The sequence below is a fragment of the Dicentrarchus labrax genome, unplaced genomic scaffold (genome assembly GCF_905237075.1).
Source record: "Dicentrarchus labrax unplaced genomic scaffold, dlabrax2021, whole genome shotgun sequence".
Lineage (NCBI taxonomy): Eukaryota > Metazoa > Chordata > Actinopteri > Moronidae > Dicentrarchus > Dicentrarchus labrax.
This window is the reverse complement of record NW_026136706.1, coordinates 24240030-24259908: the sequence shown is the minus strand read 5'-3', so window position 1 is coordinate 24259908 and position 19879 is coordinate 24240030. Positions and strand designations below refer to the sequence as shown.

General features: G+C 39.4%; 1 protein-coding gene across 2 annotated transcripts in view; it reads right to left on the bottom strand.

The window, feature by feature from the left end:
- tbx15 (T-box transcription factor 15) overlaps positions 1-19879 on the bottom strand; it is a 40635-nt gene that overhangs the window by 11400 nt on the left and 9356 nt on the right. For both annotated transcript variants that reach the window (XM_051403610.1, XM_051403611.1), the window contains exons 3-6: positions 17589-17690; positions 7714-7885; positions 1044-1211; positions 449-513 (exon numbers count right to left, since the gene is read on the bottom strand). In XM_051403610.1, coding sequence (XP_051259570.1) covers positions 449-513; positions 1044-1211; positions 7714-7885; positions 17589-17690 — 507 coding nt within the window. The remainder of the gene's footprint in view (positions 1-448; positions 514-1043; positions 1212-7713; positions 7886-17588; positions 17691-19879) is intronic.

The following is a 19879-nucleotide window of genomic DNA, read 5'->3' as shown; positions in this document are numbered from 1 at the left end:
TACAGTGGGGTATATAATGACTCGAGCATGACATGTGCTGATAATGTATAATACGTACAATCCTAGTGATGTGGTGGTAAAATGATAAAATCTGACACTGATCTGATGAATCAATTCTTCTTCTGGGTTCTATATTTTCATGCATGAACAGTGCAGTTTGCATTCTGAGATGCACATTTGAGATGGAAAAAAAACATTGATAGCAATAAAGACAGAGGCAAGAGATCCCATCTACCAGTGTCTCTCTCTCACTGACTGTGCTGCAGATCTGAAGGTTCCACAGACAAAGCAGATGTTTTTATATGGAGCAGCACATGGTACTAAATGCTATCTTCAGATATTCATTCCATATTAAAATAATAGCTTTTTGTGGGATATCATGAAAAACATTGAAACAGGCTGTATTGTGCAGCTGCTCAGTCGGTAAACAGATGCTGCAGTGATGTACCTGTTTCTGCCAGAGTCCCGGAATCCTTTGGCGAAAGGGTTGCGGTCGATCTTTAGTCTGGTGATCTGCAGACAGGAAGAACACGGAAAGGAGATGTTTGTTATTATTGCAGCTTGAGTTGAATTTGCTGCTTTTCCAAATCCCTTAGATATGCCAATATGTCTGTGCTATTTCACAATCAATTATGGTAATATTAAAACCTGCAAATCATCCATTGTTTCCGTTTCTTCTTTAATCCATCTAAAGGGAAATGCTATTGGTTCCTACCATGCCATGCAGTGTCAACTATTAGTTCCATAATCCAAATGGTTAGTTTTAGGAATTAAAGTAGTAATGGCTTACAGTTCCAGGCAGACAATGCCCTCTTCAATTCCGATATAAGACAACTTTGTTTAAACTGAGGCTATATATTAATTCGACTTCAGCTCATAAACCTGACACTGAAATTTGTGGTAATTGTTCTTGTAATCTAATTCTCTGGAAATTCTAACCTTTTTTTTCCAGGAAAATTTCAGGGATTTTTTAAAAGCAAGATTATACTAATTTAATTTAGCTGGGATTAAATGCCTCTGAAATTAAAATGAGAGCTGCATACCTGTTGGTTCTGGTAGGCAGTGACGGTGGTGAAGACGGTCTCGGGGAAGCTGAAGGTCTTGACTCCCTCCCCGCTGGGCACCGCCTTGTTTGGAGACAGTTCGCTGCTAAAGTCCTTCCTGATGACATGAACACGAGGCTGATACTTGTGCATGGAGTGCAGGATGATCTGAAAACATGAAAGGAAAGACGGTAAAGTGCAGCTAATACTGTTTCTTATTATTATAATATTATTAGCTGTAATGGTGAAGTCTGTGAAATCACCCAGGTGGTACAATGTTTGAAGAAAGAATCCAAATCACTGGGGGGAAAAAACACTATTTCCATGTGTGTATCTGTAAGTGTGTGTGTGTGTGAGTAATTGAATTTTCCAAATATCTTTGGGAGGACATTTGGAAAATAAGCAAAAAAGAACATTTTGCCAGTCCTCACTATATTTTATAAATCTTTTTTTTTTTGCTTGTAATACATCAAAATAACAGGAGAAAACAGAAAGAGCAGATTCTAATATTTTATTAATGGCACAGTGACTAAAGATTTCAAACTTCCAAACCCTGAATCCTTGTGATTAGGGGTCAGGAAGTGAATTTGGTGAATGAAGACTGATCAGATTAGTTATTTATCACAAATCTGTATGTGCATGAGGGATGTGTGCCTCTATACTTCCCAGACAATAAACAAAAGTCTCAGCCTTCGGTATGCAAACACACAATGCACGTAAGTCCTTTGAAAGATCAATTAGCTCGACTGGTCCTCTATCAGGGCTACGTGACATTCAGCGGAAACTGAGTTCACACTGCGATGACGCTCTCAGGAGGGCTGAGGATTATTTCACAGCAGAGCAGAGGCGTCAGACGGTGTCGGCCCCAGCCTCGCCTCGGGGCCTCGGTCTGCTCTTGATTAATCTGAGAGTGAGAAAACCTACCCAGAGCCAAACACCCCTGACCCCCCCCCCGCTCTTCTACAACAGAGGGGGTCATTTCAAACCAGGGCTGTGTGGGGAACTGCTCCGGGTGTCAGAAACACTGCATTTTACGTTCCAGACCTCAAAACACACATACTCACATCATAGAGAAATGATGACTGGGCTGCTGTATATATACACACAGAAGCATGCTGTAATTTTTAAACATTTCGTTGCTCAGTGTTCATTTCTGTGGTGTTTGTGGCAGAGATCACCTGTCGATCAAACTGCGTGGGTGTCGCTGTGGTGTCATTTTCCCTGGGCGTTCTATAAACGTTGCACCAAACTGTGTTTTCCCAAAGAAACAAATGTCTCCTGGCTGCCTGTCTTGGCATCAGTTTTACACCAGGGAAGAAATACTTTCTAGGTTGTTTTCCTGCCACTGTTCTTTCAATTGGTAAAACAGCATTTTTTTCCATTTTGGTAAACATGGAAATCGCAGAATTAAAGTAGCCTATCAGAAGTTAAAGTTTCAGTATAATGACTGCAGATCAGGCTTGGTGGGTTATTTTGTCTCTTTATGTCCATTCTTCCATACAGGTTTTCATTGTCTGTTTGTGTTCAATCAGAATCAACCTCTTTCTCAACTGATCTAAACCTGCAACGGGAGGAAGAGTATAACACCTCGCTTCCTGCAGATGATGTTTGCAAGAAAAGTGCTACAACAAGCGTTAAAACAACAAAAGCTTTCATGTAATCGATACAGGTTTAACCGTAGTCATATTTTAGCAATAAAGAACAGACACACACACACACACACACACACACACACACACACACACACACACAGCTGCCTATGGCCCAGAGGAGTCGTGCTTCTAGAGTCGGCCTGAGGTGATGTAAAGTCAAAGCGGATCGCACATCAATACACTGAACTCAGAACAAACGACTAAGAGGGCAGCCAGAGGACATCAGCTGACAGTTGTTCACGCTCAAATACAATTAGGCTAAATAAGTGATGTTTTCATTTTCCTGGAAGGTAATGACATTCTTTTAATCCCTTTTGAAAACCATCTGGACATTCACACCCGAGAGACACCAACACATCCCACATGTAACACATGTCGTGTGTGTGTCCACAAAAGTCAAATCACATCAAATTTTGTTTATAAAGCAAATTTTACACGACAGTGTGGCCTAAATAGATTTTCAAACACAGTTAAAAACACTTCGATGACCATAAAATGCAACAATCAAAGCAATAAATCACACAGACTGTGGTCTACAGCCAAGAACAATGAGGACTCTCACTTTAGGTCACCAGTAGGGACAGTATTAATATGAGCAGGGCTACAAGGCCTCACACAGAATACTGCTGTCATGTGAAAAACTTGCATCTCTTAAAGGCCAGATTCACTAGACTGAAGAAAAACAGACAAATGTTTAAAGCAGACTATGTAGAAAATTCTTCTGTGGAGTTTTGAACGATCTCACACAACAGCATCGATACATTACAACGCAATGGATCATTAACAACAAAGCAACTATGAAACGAAAGGGAAGCAACAAAAAAAAATATTTTGGCCATTCCAGCCTGCTTCAATGTTTTATTAGGTTTTCCCATAGACCAGCGAGGACAGACAGGAAATAGACGACAGGCCAGAGTGACAGCATGAGCCTGAGGGTAACGAGTCCAGCCAGGCAACGAGGCGTCCCAAAGACAAAAACTTTACAAACGCTGTGAGCTAACAGTATGATATCCGGCTGCTTGACTGTTTTTCAGTTGATGTTTGAAAGAGGACACAAATGTTGCCTAAAGCAAAAAAGTCACATTTTAACTTTTCCCATTAAATTCCAAACCAGTTTGTGGTGTAGAATTCAGACCAGAACCACGGTGCAAAAATACTCCGTAACAAGAAATATCCTGAACTTTATTTAAGTTTATTTAAGTACAGAATTATTACTGTTTTCAAGTATTCAGCTTTTTTAGATTCTGGCCGTTTGATCAAATGTGGAGGACAGAAAATAGAAATAAGCCATTCAGCTTTATTGTATTTTATCCTTAATGATTTTAACTACTGCATTGAAGAGATAAAATGCATTTATAATCATGAAATAAAATGATTCAATCGACCAATTATCAACAATGTATCGTGTTTTATAAACTAATCATTCAATTTGTAGGCAAAACTTCAATCTTTAAAGTAACTAGTATATTTTCCTTATGGAGTATTTAGTAGCTAGCAAATGGAAATACTTAAAGGTCCCATGTAAAACTTTTTTCGACCAGATTTTTACTATAAATGTTATGTGCCTACATGAACATAGAATATCCGCCAAAGGCAGAGCAGTTTTTGTGCATGCCCTTCAGAGATTTCTGTTTTTGTGTTTCGTCTGCGCTCTCTACACTGGTTTGAGGTGGGCGGGGCTCAGATGTGAAAACGTGATGTCACAACCATTTAGATTTAACAATATTTGAATCAGAATCTGATGGCAGTTGTTTAGTCAATCAAATCAATCAAACAGCTCACACAGTGTTGAAGAAGTAGATTAACTGAGCTTGTGTGTTTTGATAAACAATAGGATGTTTTTTTATAACTTTAAATTTGATTGTTGCTTATTTAGTCATTTAGAATGATATTTCTGAGAGCTTTCATCAGAACCAACTACTAAAATGTTCTCTTTTGTCTGTTTTTTAAATGTCATTTTTATGTTGTACAAGTGCAGTCAATAGTCAAACCTGCAAATCTCAACACAATATAAACTTGTGGAGGCACTGTTTATCTGTCTGGATGACAATGTGCCGTCTGACACATAATGAATGTTGTTTTTTTTCTCACAGACCCTGCTTCTGTTATACGCTGTGACGTCTGATGATTCATGACATGTATAATGTCTGTTTCTGATGAGGCAGACATTTCACGACACCACAAGTCAGGAGGATGAGCGAGAAGTGGTGAGGTTTCCCACACAGGAAGCTCCAAAATTAATTTCCTTTGGCCTCTAAACCCCCTCCGGGGAAACAAAGCCCTTAAAGTGAGCAGCGGGAGAGGAAAGACAACCTCCTCTCACTCTAAGAGAGAGCCCTCGCCCACTAACACCCATATGTTATTACATTTGTCACCACTGAGCTGATGTGATCATCTGCAGAACTGTGACAGAGCAGCACCACGCAGCTCGTTGCACTAAACTGGATGCCGCCATTTTGTCATAGCACTGGATGCATCCCGGCACAGCTTTTCTAATCATTGCAACACCTGGAATCTCCACAGTAACGGTGAGCTCTGAAAATAAATGGATTTGTAGCAGCTCCTCACGCTCTTTTCAACAGACCACAGCAATCAAAGGAGTCGCCTTGAAAATAACTTGACAGTCATGACAGGAGGCATTGTGCCATCTTCCACTGTTTCGACATCCAGATTATGTGATTAAAAAAGAGAGAGCAGATCGTCTCCTGTTTGCACCATCAGCTAATGAGAGCACATGGGGTTCATACAGAGCTGGATTTGCAATTAATTCAATCTGCTGTAATTTCAGAAGACTAAACTGAAATTGATGCTCTGAGTAGCTTTACACATTTTTATGGAAAAGATTATATAAAGAGAACTTTGAGTAATGAGGTTCCATTTCACTAAAAGTTGCCATTTTTCAGATTTTTATGATCTTTAAATGCTATACTTTGCACAAGATTAATGTTACTTTTTGAAAGGGCCATTTGAGATGAGATATTTTGTGACACTTAAGTACAGCACAGTGTGTTCTCATTATCGACACACCATTACCTCATAGTTTCAATCCGGTATAGTTGGAATAAAAATATTGGGACTGTGAATTACAATGCGTTTTGCTGTTGTCTTTAAAGCTACATTAATCAATTTCTGGCCACCAGGGGGCAGAAAAACATCAAAACAAGCTGACAGATACTCCATGTCTTGGGCTTTTAAGGTGGTTAATGTCTCAGTAAATAATTGACTAAGTATAACATTAAGTAACATTAGTGTTCATTTGGAGCTGTGTTTCTTCTCTCCTGGTGTATTTAAGTCAAATGTGATTTCCTTTTTCACTCTGATGTGGCCAACTCCTGACAAAAATAACTTTAGTTTGCTAATAGTAGATTTCTGACCATATTTACTAGCCACTCATAACATTTATTTTCATATTTAGCTTACAGTATTTCCTAAGCTGTCATTGCAGTTTTAAACATAAGGGGCCAATCAAAATCTTCCACCTAATATTGTCCCTTTCCCATGAAATCCATTTCTAACTATAGAGAAGAATAAAGTGCAAAAAAGGGACTCACTTTAGCTTGCTGCCCACTTGCTGATTATACATAAGGAAGACCGTAAATCAAATAAATTGTGGTCTAACTTGTTGCATTACAGTGAAATATTTCACCTATGAAAGCCACATTACACATTTAGAGCAGCCAAGAGCCAATAAGAGACTTACTTTAGCTCACCACCTCTGTTACTGACTGGCTACAAGCAAGGCAGTAAATCAGGCAGACTGTGGTCAGACTCAAATTTTAGCTCAGTGGTGTGGCTGCTGGAGCATACTACAAATCAAATTCAATCATTAAGTGCCTTTAACGAAACCGTTTCATTACAAAATGCTTCGCAGAGCCATGAAGGAAATGAATATTATATATTAAAATAAGGGCAGGGGTTCAAATCCCAGACCTCTAATATCTCTCCACGCTAATCCTCAAACCTAATAATACTCAGCCAGGGTGGACCATCTTCAAAAAGAAACAGTCTGACTGTGGGCGGGCAGTTTGTGGCAGAGCAGACTGTCATCTATTGCAGAAAATCAATTCTGAACAAGTCTCACGGCTCCGTGAGTCATGAAAGCATGAAGCCCATGAGGTGTGTCAACTTTCCTTTCAAGCAAACGCATCAAAAACATCTCCATCCAAAAACTGCCTCAGAGCTCCAAGAGTGCATTCATTTCTACAGCAGTATAAATGAAACTAATGAATCACAGCTTGAACATTTAAACACAAAGCGCTTCAGCTGAAGCTATCATCTCTGCTAAAGGATTTCATGCATAGTCAGCCATTGCAAACAAATACAGACATTTGATTGGTCTGACAGTCCAGGGGTAAAAACATGAAAATGTCTTTAATTTAACTGACTTGTGAGCTGCATAAAACCCCAGTCACCATTAAAACATATGAAATATCCAGGGTTGGGAGGGTTACTTTAAAAATGTAATCCGATAAAATTATTAATTACCTTTTAGAAAATGTAGTCAGTAACCTAATCCAAGTATCACAACATTAAAGTAACGTAACTTGATTACTTTGTGTTACTTTTGGATTATCTCAACACCAAATATTCAAAGACCAAGAGAAACGAAATGTCAATAAGAAGTATTGATACAAGTTTATTCTGTAAGACAACAGAATAACGGAACCTTTGAAAAGAAGATAGAAACAGAAAAAATGGTAAAGCATTTTAGCATCTAACATGTGTACACAGTGTATTTTTATTTTTAAAAACTGGTATATTTTAAGATTGTAATCCTGCTAAATAATTCCTGTATTTACTAAAAGTAACTGTAATCTGAATACCTCTTTTATTCTGTAACCGTAATGGATTACAAAAAATGTTAACATATTTCTCATGAATATGGTGGTCTTTTAGGATGCACTAAATATCTAAATATGGTCTTGAATCATAGCAGATACAAAGACGCCATAACAAAATGTTCTGTAACAGCATGTACAAGCACTCAGTGGTGAAGATAAAGAGAAAAGGTCCCTTACATGTCCCTGGTCATCCAGCTCATTATTGGTGAGCTTGAGTTTGTCGAAACTGACCACCTGCCTCATCCAGGTGTCTCCTGAGGCCAGAGAGTCCGGGTGGATGTAGGCCCGCGGAGGCACCGGGGAGTCAGCGTTTCCTGCCACCATCCACTTGGAGCTGTGGTACACATACCTGGAAGACAAGACAGGGACACTGTCTTAGACACCAACACGCCAGGTTAGGGAAGCAAAAATGTGCCCTTAAAATCCATATTTTTCCTTTTTTCCAGATACAGTAAGTGAAGATTAATAGTCTGGTCACAATATAAACTGTTGAAAGACCTTGTGTTTCTTTTTTTCCTTTTTTTACAGTTTACACATTTTTTGTATACAGTTATTATAGTTACAGTTACAGTTGTTCTACAATATTTAAAGACCCCCTCCAATGTTTTCACATTCATCTGATGAAAGTGGAAAGTTTCTCTGTGCTCACTGAAAATATGATTTGAAGGGGTGGGGCCTACAAGCAAGGTTTGTGACATCACAAATAGTTAGGAAGTCAACCTGGTCCAGTATCAACTTGTACAGTGTGATGTAGAAACTTGAATCCACCAATGTACACCCTAAATTATGAAAGGATGGGACTATTTCATTCTTTGTTTTTTGGTGAGTTTGTGTAAATTGTTTTGTTTAATGTCAAGGTGAACATTTCTACTGTACAATGGTCTTCCGGATTTTTCTTGATTTCCTGTTAAAATCTTTCCTGCTATACAAATGTGTTTGAACTGCAAAGATCATTTGATTACTAGATGTTCCATCTTGAGCAGGAAGATCAGGCTCAACTGCCTGCTCTATTCCCAGTATATTGGAGAAGAGCTGTCCACTTCTAAATGTTACTTATTTGAAATGTTAATTCAAACTGGAAAAGCAGAATGCCATCCTACAACAACGTTTTCATTTTTCTACTCTGCATATTTGACTCAGATTTCTTTTGCTAACCATGTTTATATTCCACAGAAGGTTAGAGCAATCTCCAGGACTAATATTCCCTCATCACTTCACTGTTTTGAAAACTCGTTTGATTCTCTGAGGTTACTTCAGGGTTGAATAAAGGCTGTTTGGATTTCAAAAAGGCTGGAGCGTCTCTGCTTTTTTTCACTCTGCTGGAAAACAAACTCCAAACATTCGGCCACGTTGCCACAACACCGGCTTTTAAAACTCATCTGTTGTTTCTTCATTGGGCTTGAAATTTCTAACAAGAGCAACATAAAATATTCCATATGCAGTCACACACTCAGCTGCATAGTTTCAATTAAGCCCAGCCATAATATTTGATGATGTTGTGTGTGAGTTTGGGTACGTCGGGGCGTCCCACCCATTAAACAGCAGGGAGCAGGGAGAGGGAAGAAAGAGAGAGAGAGAGAGAGAGAGAGAGAGAGAGAGAGAGAGAGAGAGAGAGAGAGAGAGAAAGAAAGAAAGTGACTTTTACCCTCCTTTTTAAAAACAAGTCCACAAACCACGAGTCAACACTGTATGTGCTGTGTACACAATAAAGGAAAAGGAAAAGAAAGGAAAGAAAGGAAAAATAAGGGAATAAAAATGCAAGAAAGGAAGGAACAAAGGAGAAAAGAAATAAATCCATAACTGAGAAAGTGAAAGAAGATAAAGAGAGTCAGCCCGAGTGATCAAGAGAGATAAAGCGAGAGAAACCGAGCGAGATAATGTCGATGGACGGAAAGAGAAAATAAAGGTAGAACGAGATAGGATGAGGAAAGAGACAGAAACACAGAATGAGAGAGCGTGGTTGAGAATAAGTGGAGGAGAGCGAGTGTGAAGCACAGCTGTTTGCCTTTAGTTCTGGCCCCCGCGCTCAGTTGAAAGTGTTTTATCTGCAGCGTCTCTGCCAAAGTCATCACTCACTCCTGAAACATGGACAAAACTCTCATTTGGTCCTTTTGTTATTGCCTCCAAGGGCTGCACCACCCCATTACACACACACACACACACACACACACACACACACACACAAACAAACACAATGTATGACTACATTAAAATACAAGCAAAAATTACATACTCAGCCACACTCTGCCACAAAAAACACACCTCATACACTAATTAAGAAGCATCTGGGCTGTTTCTATCGATGTTGGCAAACACACCCTCTGCTGGAGGTAAAGTCAGCTCTGTGAAAAGCTTTGTATGTTTCTAATATTACAGTTGTAATCAAATCTATTAACAAATTGATTAGACACATAATTAATCAAGTATCATGTCCACACTTTCTACGTGTTTGCCCAATCTGACTTCAGCTGCTACGGGTCAATCTGTCTGTGTTGTGTTAACGCCCTCTTACTCATTTACTACTCCCTGAATAACAGACACTCAGTAGTTCAGTTTATTAATCATCATCATTTTGCATCGTCACTGACAGGTGTAGTCTCAGACACAACTGTAATTTCTTATAGCACACTGCATTGTGGGACTTGCAGGACTCCAGCTTCAGAAAATGTTACTATTGACTCCTTTATTCATAATTGTGTACTTTTTATGGAACAAAAAAAATGCCCTGTAGAGAAATATTATACTTCTAAAGAGGGTTGATCTGTGAACGTTGGACTAGTAAAAACCCAAATTTAATCAGAGGTTTTCTTCAGTGGTTTGGACTTTGGGAATGTAAGCGGCTCACACTGGAAACAAACTGTAGGCTGCATCTGCAAATGGTCTGTGTTAACAACCTAATATCTAATGCAACCACACAACCAAAAGATTTTACTGGTATTTCTGTTTGTTATGCAATATACAGTGTATCACAGGAATCCAGTATTCAGCAGACCTCCATGACTGAGCTGGATGTTTCTGCGAGGTTTGCTGCAACCACATGCTGAGACGTCTTAATAAGCCCATTTGGGTTATTAATCTCACCCGCACAATTTTGTGTCTGCTAATATATTATGTCTTATTGTTTGGTTTGTGCACTATGAATAAAGACTTTGTGACACAATTCAATAGCCCGTATTGGAAGGACATAAATATTCAGTTATTTTCTGCTGTCGCTCAGGCCTCATTGGCGTTGAGTTTCTGCATTTTACCACAAGTGGTGGTGTGAGCACTGAGAGAGCTCTTAGTCTTCAAATTTTTACTTTCTGTAGGTGTGTTATTTTATTTGTCTTGTAAGACATAGTGGCTGCTGCTGCTCATGTAGACTTTATTTCAAATAACCTTGAAATGAGAAACACACACTTCCTGTGTATCATGAATGAGCGACCACACAGTAAGTGCTCATTTATAGCTATATAGAACTGGCTAGCTAAGTCCATGCCAATATCACAAATTCTAAATTTGCCTTAAAGTTGTAATCTCTCAGATTCCAGCCCTGGTTGATTTGGCGACACCTTTGGTTGCTGGTGGTAATAGCAGCAAAACACTCCTTGAACAGCTACTTTGTCAGAAGTAAGTAAGTAAAAGAAACTGATGTATTTGTTGTGGCCAACAAATCTTTTTTCTTTTAAAAAAGAAGTTAGGAAATGATTGGCCTTTTTCCATTATTCTGTGAGTAACCGTGATCTGACTTTATGCTGCACATTGCTTTGAGTCTGGGGCACAGTGAAAGGAGTTGGAGGTGTGCAGCACGTCGCCTGCAGCTCACTGTAGCTGCTCCTTCTTTTCCATTACTCCCTGACATATTTCAAACCGATATGCTGTCAAAAAATGCAGAAAATTATCAGTCTCATTTTGTAGATGCATTTTTGATGAACAATCAAAGGAGCAGTCAGTGTTAAGCTCACTAATAAACCCATTGCATTCCCTGCGACTACTTCATAATAAAAGTCAACTCATGTTTCACCCATTAAATGCTTTTAATGTGAAGCTTTAGTTAGGATTAGCAGAAACTTATTACAGCATTTTTTCCAGAAAACCCAGTTCATAATACTGCAAATGCAAGAGCTTTCATCTGTAGTGAATAGGCTCAATCACCATTGTGTCACTTAATTCAGTAATGCATAGTGATTTAATAGATTTAAATGACAATCTGGGGGATATTATTACTTAAGGGGCTTTACAATCTGTACAGCACACATCATCCTCTGACCTTAGACCCTCGATTCAAGTAAAGAAAAACTCCCCCCCAAAAAACACTTAAAGGTCCAGTGTGTAGAATATAGTGGCATCAAGCGGTGTAGTTGCAGTTTGCAACTCCCTCGCTTCACCATCCCCTGCAAATGCCCTGATCTACAGCCAGTGTTTTGTTTGTCCCTTCTGGGCTACTATAGAAACATAGTGGTTCAACATGATGGACTCCATGGAAGGTGGCCTGCAATGTTTGTAAATAAAAACAGCTCATAAGGTAACAAAAACACAATTATACCGACATTTAGGTGATTATACACTAATGAAAACGTACCTATGAATATTATATTAAATTTCTGCCAATAGATCATCCTAAATGTTACACACTGGACCTTTAATGCGGAAACTAAAGTGCTATAACCCAGACACAGAGATATAAAATTGGCATTTATTTATAAGATAACGTCTTTGCTGACTGTTAACTGGTCAACAAACTACAAAAAAAGAACACTTAACTATCTGTTTTTACTATATCTAATACCAAGCACACAGCTTTGACTTTTGACCTTAGCACACACACACACTCACACATATACACCCAGAGAGGGTGCCAGGCGTTTCTGTAATTTCCTGTTTGGAGTGCTGTTTAGGGTTACGCTCGGTGTAGCAGGGAAAGTGTTAAGGAACGAGGAAACTTTAGCCCCAAACAGGACTGGAAATCTGATTAGTCCCCCCGCTTTCATCTTCCATAAATCTGCCATCTGGCACCGGCACGATCAATAAAGACTGGACTTTATATGACACTCTTACTGGACGATGGGGGTGGAGGGGAGGAGGGGGTCCTTTCCCTTCTCAGCCAACACCAAACCACACAGCTGACAAAACCGAGCTGCAATGCATGCATACTCTAATTCTCTCTATCTTTCTCTCACATACACACAATTACACACACACACACACACACACACACACACACACACATACACGTTTGGACATAACACACACACATAGAGAGACAAACGCCAATCAGAAAGCAAAAAGCAGGTTGTCAGTGTATGTGTGAATGTGTGTGTGTTCTCGGCTCATCACACATATACTGTAACACAGGCAGGCATGCACATAAAAACACACGCATACATTTACACACTTGCCAAACCCGGACTGTATATTGGGTTACTGTACTGACAGAGTAAATATTGCTATTGAATTACCATTCAGGGTTGACTGGTGCGTGGGCTCAGAGTTTGTCAGAGAAGACCAGCAGCTTTGTGTGTGTGTTCTTGAATTCTTATACTTATGAGGACCAAATGTCCTCACACAAAGATAGATTAATTATGAGATTTTGCCAGTCCTCACAGAGCAGTTTCAGACAAGGATTGGTGTTTATTACATTAGATTAGAATACGGTTAGGATAAAATTGGTTTAGCTTTAGGTTTAGGCTGAATATACTTGCTTTTAACTACATGTACTAGTACGCATAATGGCTGCCTCACATATCTAGCGTCAATTTGGACCATTGGTTGTGCACATCCTCAGAAAATGAATGCAACCCGGCATGTGTGGTTTAGCACTAAGTATATCTCCGGCTTTAGGTTTAGGATCGCGTTTGGGTTAGGGTTAGAAAGGTGATCGTATTTGGTGATTGTATAGTAACACAAATACCCACTGCTGTATGTCTATGTCTTTTATACCTTTAAGAATGTATTTTTTATTGTTAAGTGGGTACCTGTATGTGTGTATGATCTCTATACTTCTAATGCTCACTTCTACCTGAGTTTATTGGATGAAGTTTGGTATTAGGATCATGTTAAGGTCAGGGTAGATTTATGTTAAGAATTTGGGTTATGGGCTGGATCGGGTCACGGTTAAGGTTTGACCGCCCTCACAAATATAACAAGGCCCAGTGGTGTTTTATCCCCTTTTACTGTGTTATTAATTGTGTGTGAGTACCCAGGTGTGTGTGTGTTCTTCTGCTTCTGCACTTATGGAGACCAAAATCCTAAAAGTACTCCATAGGTTTACATTAGGGCATTGGCATTGTGCCAATACGCAGGGTCAGTTTTAAATTAAATTAAGCAGGGCTAAACATTAAGTAAAATTCCACGTCTGGCTAGTAAATCTAACAAATCTCTAGCCTGATTAGGCAAGTGGTAAAAAATAATGAAACATCATTTTCTGGAGCTGATGATGGAAGTAGCAGAAGACTGAGAACATCTCGCTTCCTTCTCCTCTCTGTTGAGAGTTGCACATTGCTCAGTACCAACAGGGAACTCGCAAGAAAATGGCAGCGCATAAAGACAAAGTTTATGAGCTGAAGCTGAAGCGAGAATTTTAATTATCCTGGAAACAGGAGTTTAGCTAGGTGGCATTAGAGGACACGGGTAGAACTCCAGCTATGTGTTTGTTATTTAACTAATAAAAAAAACAATTTGTATAGTGGGCAAGTGAAAATTTACATTGGGAAAGTGGAAAAAAACATTAACGTTGAACTCTATTGGGGTTAGATTTAGGATGAGGTTTATGTTAACAAACTGGGTTCAAGATCAGATTAAGGCTAGGGTTAGGGTTAAGGTTAGAGCAGAGATAGAGGTTTGTGGAATGACTGCATTGTATTCAGGGACTGTCCTCACGTGTATAGCAACATTAATGCCTGTACATATTTGTGTGTGAGGCCCAAATGTCCTCACGGAGATAGATAAAAACGAAAAATCTTTGAATTTAATGTATTTTTTCCAGCGCTCACTTCTGCATAGGGTCGGTTTAGTTTTAGTTTATGTGTGTTTCATCCCTTTTGAATGTGTGTGTGTGTGTGTGTGTGTGTGTGTGTGTGTGTGTATATACTGCAGCACGCTCTGACACACAGTTTGAAGAATGAGGTATGTTTGAGGAGCCAGACAGTTCCACGTTCAGCGGCTTGAGCTCGGAGCAAACCGAGCGACTGTCCACATAAAAGAAGCGTAATATATGGAGATTTAATGAGCGCGGTACCAATGAGACGTTGCTAAAGAGGGGGGCAGGGAGCCCAAGTAAAGCGAGTCGATTCCAATAAAGACTGTATTTCCAGACCCCAAACTCCCCAGGACTGTGAGACACAGCAGTGACAGCTCCCAGCTCAGTTCGCAAAGGCCTGTGGTAAATTCCCCAGCCAGGAAGAAAATCCTATTTAATTTTACAAGACCTTCTGGCCTCTAAAAATCCTCCATGATGTCTTGGTTCGCTGGTGGTAGAGCGGGGAGAGGCGGCAGGGCAGAACGTCTGCCACGCTCTGGTGGAAAACTTTACATTAATAAACAACGATATGAAGCGCAACTCAAACGCACACACAGCAGAGGTCACTTATACTCATTGTTTGTTTCTATGCAGACTCTCTTTCTGACAAACCCGGTTTATGTCACTAATAAATCAATAAAAAGGGGCAAGAGCCTTTTCTCTATTTCCTTCTGAGATGACAGGGTTTTGTTTTGGGTGTACTCACTCACAGCAATGCACGAAAACAAAAAACTAACTCCCTGTAAACATGTTTTACGTCATTGAACTTTCAGATTTTAAAATATGCTTGCTAGCTGCCAAGAAAGGCCTTTAAAACACCACTGATACACTTGATACACAACTGAGAACACACACATAACTCAACAGAACTTGTTATGCAACTGTGCTCAAAGACGGGTATCTATGTTACTGCTCATACAGTCAATTATCTGCTGGACCTTACAGGATACATATGTTTCTAAGGGATAGTTTGATCAGGTGTCACTGAGCCTCATTGTTGGATACTGATTTTTTTCATTCCTTATAGGATATAGGCAGCTTTCACTGCGGTGCTTATCACATATGTAAACAAATATCATATTACAAACATTTGTGTAAATCAAATTTGGGGGCGAAAGCAGCTTTCAGTTCATTTAGAATTATGATTATGAGATTAGTTATATGTGAGTGTCTTACATTGGAACATAATGGATACATCTGGTGATATTCAATATTTAAAATCTCATATCTAATTACATTGTTCTTCCACTGTCCAAAAACAACTAAAAGCACATCAGTGAGCCACACTGTTGCACTGGGTCACATGTTCCTTCATTATGATGGACACTGGGGACTGTAGTTTATTTTACATACATCATCCTCCAGGTGGCTTAAATACTCTAGACTGCCAAATATGTACTAATCCACAGCTGAAAATAGTCCCCAAGAAACGGACTATTTATGCCTGTTTTCCTTTTGCGGTTTTTGTGGCCAGTGTAGTTTCTCCTACACATTTCACAGCCCGTTCTCATTCCTAGGTCATCAGATACAGACATGAGCTAGATGCCACTAAATCCTACACACTGCTCCTTTAATGGGATTTGCTGACAAAAATATAGCAGCATTTTTCTTCAAGGGTGATTTTTGCTAAACCTTTGGGTAACAGGAGTTTTAACCATCCATTTTAAACAAAAACTGTCTACTGGCAGGTTTGGTAGATAAACAGCAACGTCGGCTTTTAGAGGCTCTTACTGCTCAAACTCTATTTTAACTGCAGTGAGGCAGGCTCTGGGTTATTTGCCACATTATCACTTTATCACACACAGTAACAGCCTGTATCTGCATCAGCATCCATAAAACCAGACTCTGCCACTGAATATGCAGGTAAACTTCACACATTTTTCCCATCATGTTCATCTCACTTCCTCATTTCTGTCATAATACCTGAAAAGATTATATTGAGCCGTAAAAGTAAGCTTATAAAACCTCCACAGTTCAACCACTACAGCAGCAGGTAAATGCGCAGCACCGCAAATTTTCTTTCCATCTCGACCCTCGTTTTTTTCCCCGATTTCCGTCATTAGACCTGAATGTTGAGCGTTATCCTATTTGCAGGCAGCCTCTGGCTCTGCTGCTCAGCCAGTAGGATGATGAATACATTTCAATCTCCTCTCCCTGGCTCGGACTTCAGGGACTAGTACTGTGGGGCCAGAATATCAGTCTTATTGCATATCCAGAGAGATCCATCATATACAAGCCTTCCTCCAGCACACGCACACTTTAATCACATTCGCTTCACTTCACTGATGCAAATGATGGGAGCAACTACTCTTTCTGTATATTCTGTGTACCGCCAAGGAGAAGACAGGAACACCTCTTGTAGTACTTATGAGAAATCTGAAAGAATGAAAAAGGCTGGAATATCTTTGCTCGGTCCAAATCTTGTTACGTACAACTCGAACATGAGAAATGGCATGAAGATGAGAACAATCCAACTAGGTCAATGTGTTTATGCTCGGCCCAACATTTGAGAATCATCCAGGAAAATACTGTTTTGTGTCCAGCTGTAGCAGCGGCAGAAATGTTGCTGCAGATATGACTGTGCATATTATGTACAGCTGTGCATTTCTTAAAAGGATTTCTGGAGGCTGCTATTGTCAGACCGGAGTGGCCAAAAGCTGTTCCTTTGTGCTGTTGTGCAGCATCTGTGAATTTGACATTCTTTGGTGCTCATGAAAAAATACAGTTACTCAGCGTTTTCTCCGCAGTTTAATTCTTGTCATGGCTGAGAAGCATCTGTAACAGCATTCAGACCATCACGGGACATTAAACTCCCCACCGAAACCCAAAAGAATGAAATCATTTTGGTTTTAGCAGCACTTTGGTAGACTCTGGGATACATTTCCGCATTTGGAAGGGAAGTAAAATGGCGAGGAACATAAATAAAAAGGTGCAAAGACAGTTCAATTTGATGTCAGGGGGTTACACTGTTTTCTGTAAGTGCGTTCAGAGAGGAACCTCTGTTCTGGATACATTGATATGTCAGCGCAGGCATCCCATGTACGTGTGTAGGTACCTGTATCTCTTGTTGTCCACAGGCACGATGTCCATGGCGATGTAATACTGCTGATGAGGGTCCAGACCTGCTATCTTCACCCGCATGGCAGGAAACATCCTCCTGAAGGGGAAAAAAAACAACACATACCGATAAATGTGATGGAGTATTACTCCTTTCCTTCTGTTATATCAATTAGAGAGAGATGAGAGATGAATAACATTTTTAGAACAAAATTGCCAAAAACTCCACGAGAACAGCATTTAGACCCGCAGAGGACGCTGAAACCCGACTGATTAACTTTCCAATGGCAGATTGATACACAACACGTACTCAGAGGTAAAGAAAAAAAATTCTGATAGAGAACTGTGTTTAATTAATTTAGGAGAGTTAAAAAATACGTACAGATAACTCATATCATGTAAAGATTCTGATTTAATGTTGGTTTCCTGCAGCTGTGGTAAAGGAGGGGCCTGAAACTACTTAAACTTATTTTATTTAAGCAAGAATGAATTATTTCTCCAACTTACTGATCTGAGAGGGTAAAAAAATATACAGTCATACAGTTGGTGCACAACTTATTTTTTGATTAATATGTATTTCAGTGTAGAAAAATATAAACTCATTCAACATTGTAAAGGATTAATGCCAATGGAAAATACTTCCATACAAGCCTTTTTATAGCAGGTCTCCCTAAATAGCATTCGATTGCAAAACAAGAACAAGGAACACCACAAGTGTTACAACTTGATCAAAAGCAGGAGCTCCGTCAGAATCAAAAAATGCTGCTGCAGCAGATCCATCGCTTTGAGCCATCCTGATTTTTATTAAAGCTGATTATTGTAACTGTTTGTGCACTAAAGCGCTGAGCACACCTCCTTTCAGATCTGAGCGTAAGCTACACAGCTGACTGTCACATAACCACTGAATTAACCAATAAAGGACAAGACTGTAGCTGTGTCTTCGTCACTGAAGATATATAGGATATTCACTAAATCAACATTTATCAGTTTAACACGTTTTAAAATATTTGTTTCTCCTTGAACAGAACTCTGCTCTGTCAGCCTTCAATTACTGAAATGAGGAGGGGTCCGCCTCCTTCATGTGAACAACCTCCCAAAGGATGTAAATGCAGGGGTATTTGTGCAGCCCTCAGTAAATCCATCAATCAGCATGCAGACACAAATTCAAACTGTTGAAAGGACCCTACTGTGGAAATTAAAAGAGATAATACAGTAATATTTATATAATTTAACACTGCAGAAGTTTTTAGATTCCTACATTTGTGTGCAGGCGGTTTCAAGCCGACTGGTCCTGATTGGCTATTTAACTAAAGACTTACTGAAATCCTTTCAATCATGGCAGTTTGCAGCTTATAAAGTGGAAACCCTCAGCATGTTTGAATTAGAGGAGATTCAGCTTTTGGTCAGAGTTTGGTATTTTAATACAGACCATATTGTCAGGTTTATTTAATTAAAATTGTTAAAAGCTTCTAGAAGGTCAATATTGAGCCTAGATCAGTTCTCTATCATTACTGTGACTCCTTGGATTTATAAAAAATATATATATAATGTGTTTATAATTTGTAAATAAAAATATAAAAAATAATAAGTAGGCTTAATCATTTGCTGTTTTCAAATAATGATTTAACTTAATTTGCATAATTTTAGTGAAGGGAGATACTTTGTTCCATATACATACATCATGCCACTGTGACCTCTGACCTTTGCACTCCACGTATTCATGGATTATTCTGTTGTTATAATCCTTATTTTATCATGATATTTTAAAAATAGTCCAAATGGAAATGTTATTTCTATATAAAGAAATGTATTTGTATTCATGTTGTATTTTTAGCAACCACCTCCTCCCATGTTGAAGCTGCAGCTTGAGACTTCAGCTCATGCAATAGGTCTAATAAAAGGAAAGAGCTATATTAACGGTCTGTATGTGGAGACGGAGACATTTCAACTTAATTCTTCATTTTGCACTTCAAACGGTGCATTTTTCCCTTTTCATTTAGAGGTCGTAAATCGGGGCCTGCCTAATGAGAAAATAGGGCTGTTCTCTTGCCTCCCTCCTCTTCGGGATTTATGAGCTTATTATGAGCAGGCCGTGAAATACACACGGCGACGGTCGCGTCCGCCTTCACCCCGCTTCAGCGCGAACTGATTGTTGCTCTATTTATGAGCTGATTACCAATTTAAACCCAATTCATAAAAACAGCCGAGTGCGGTGTGTAACGAGAGAGCGACGTTATTTCAGTCTGAAGTCTGAACTGAGAGGAAGGACTGAAAAACAACTGTGCTCTC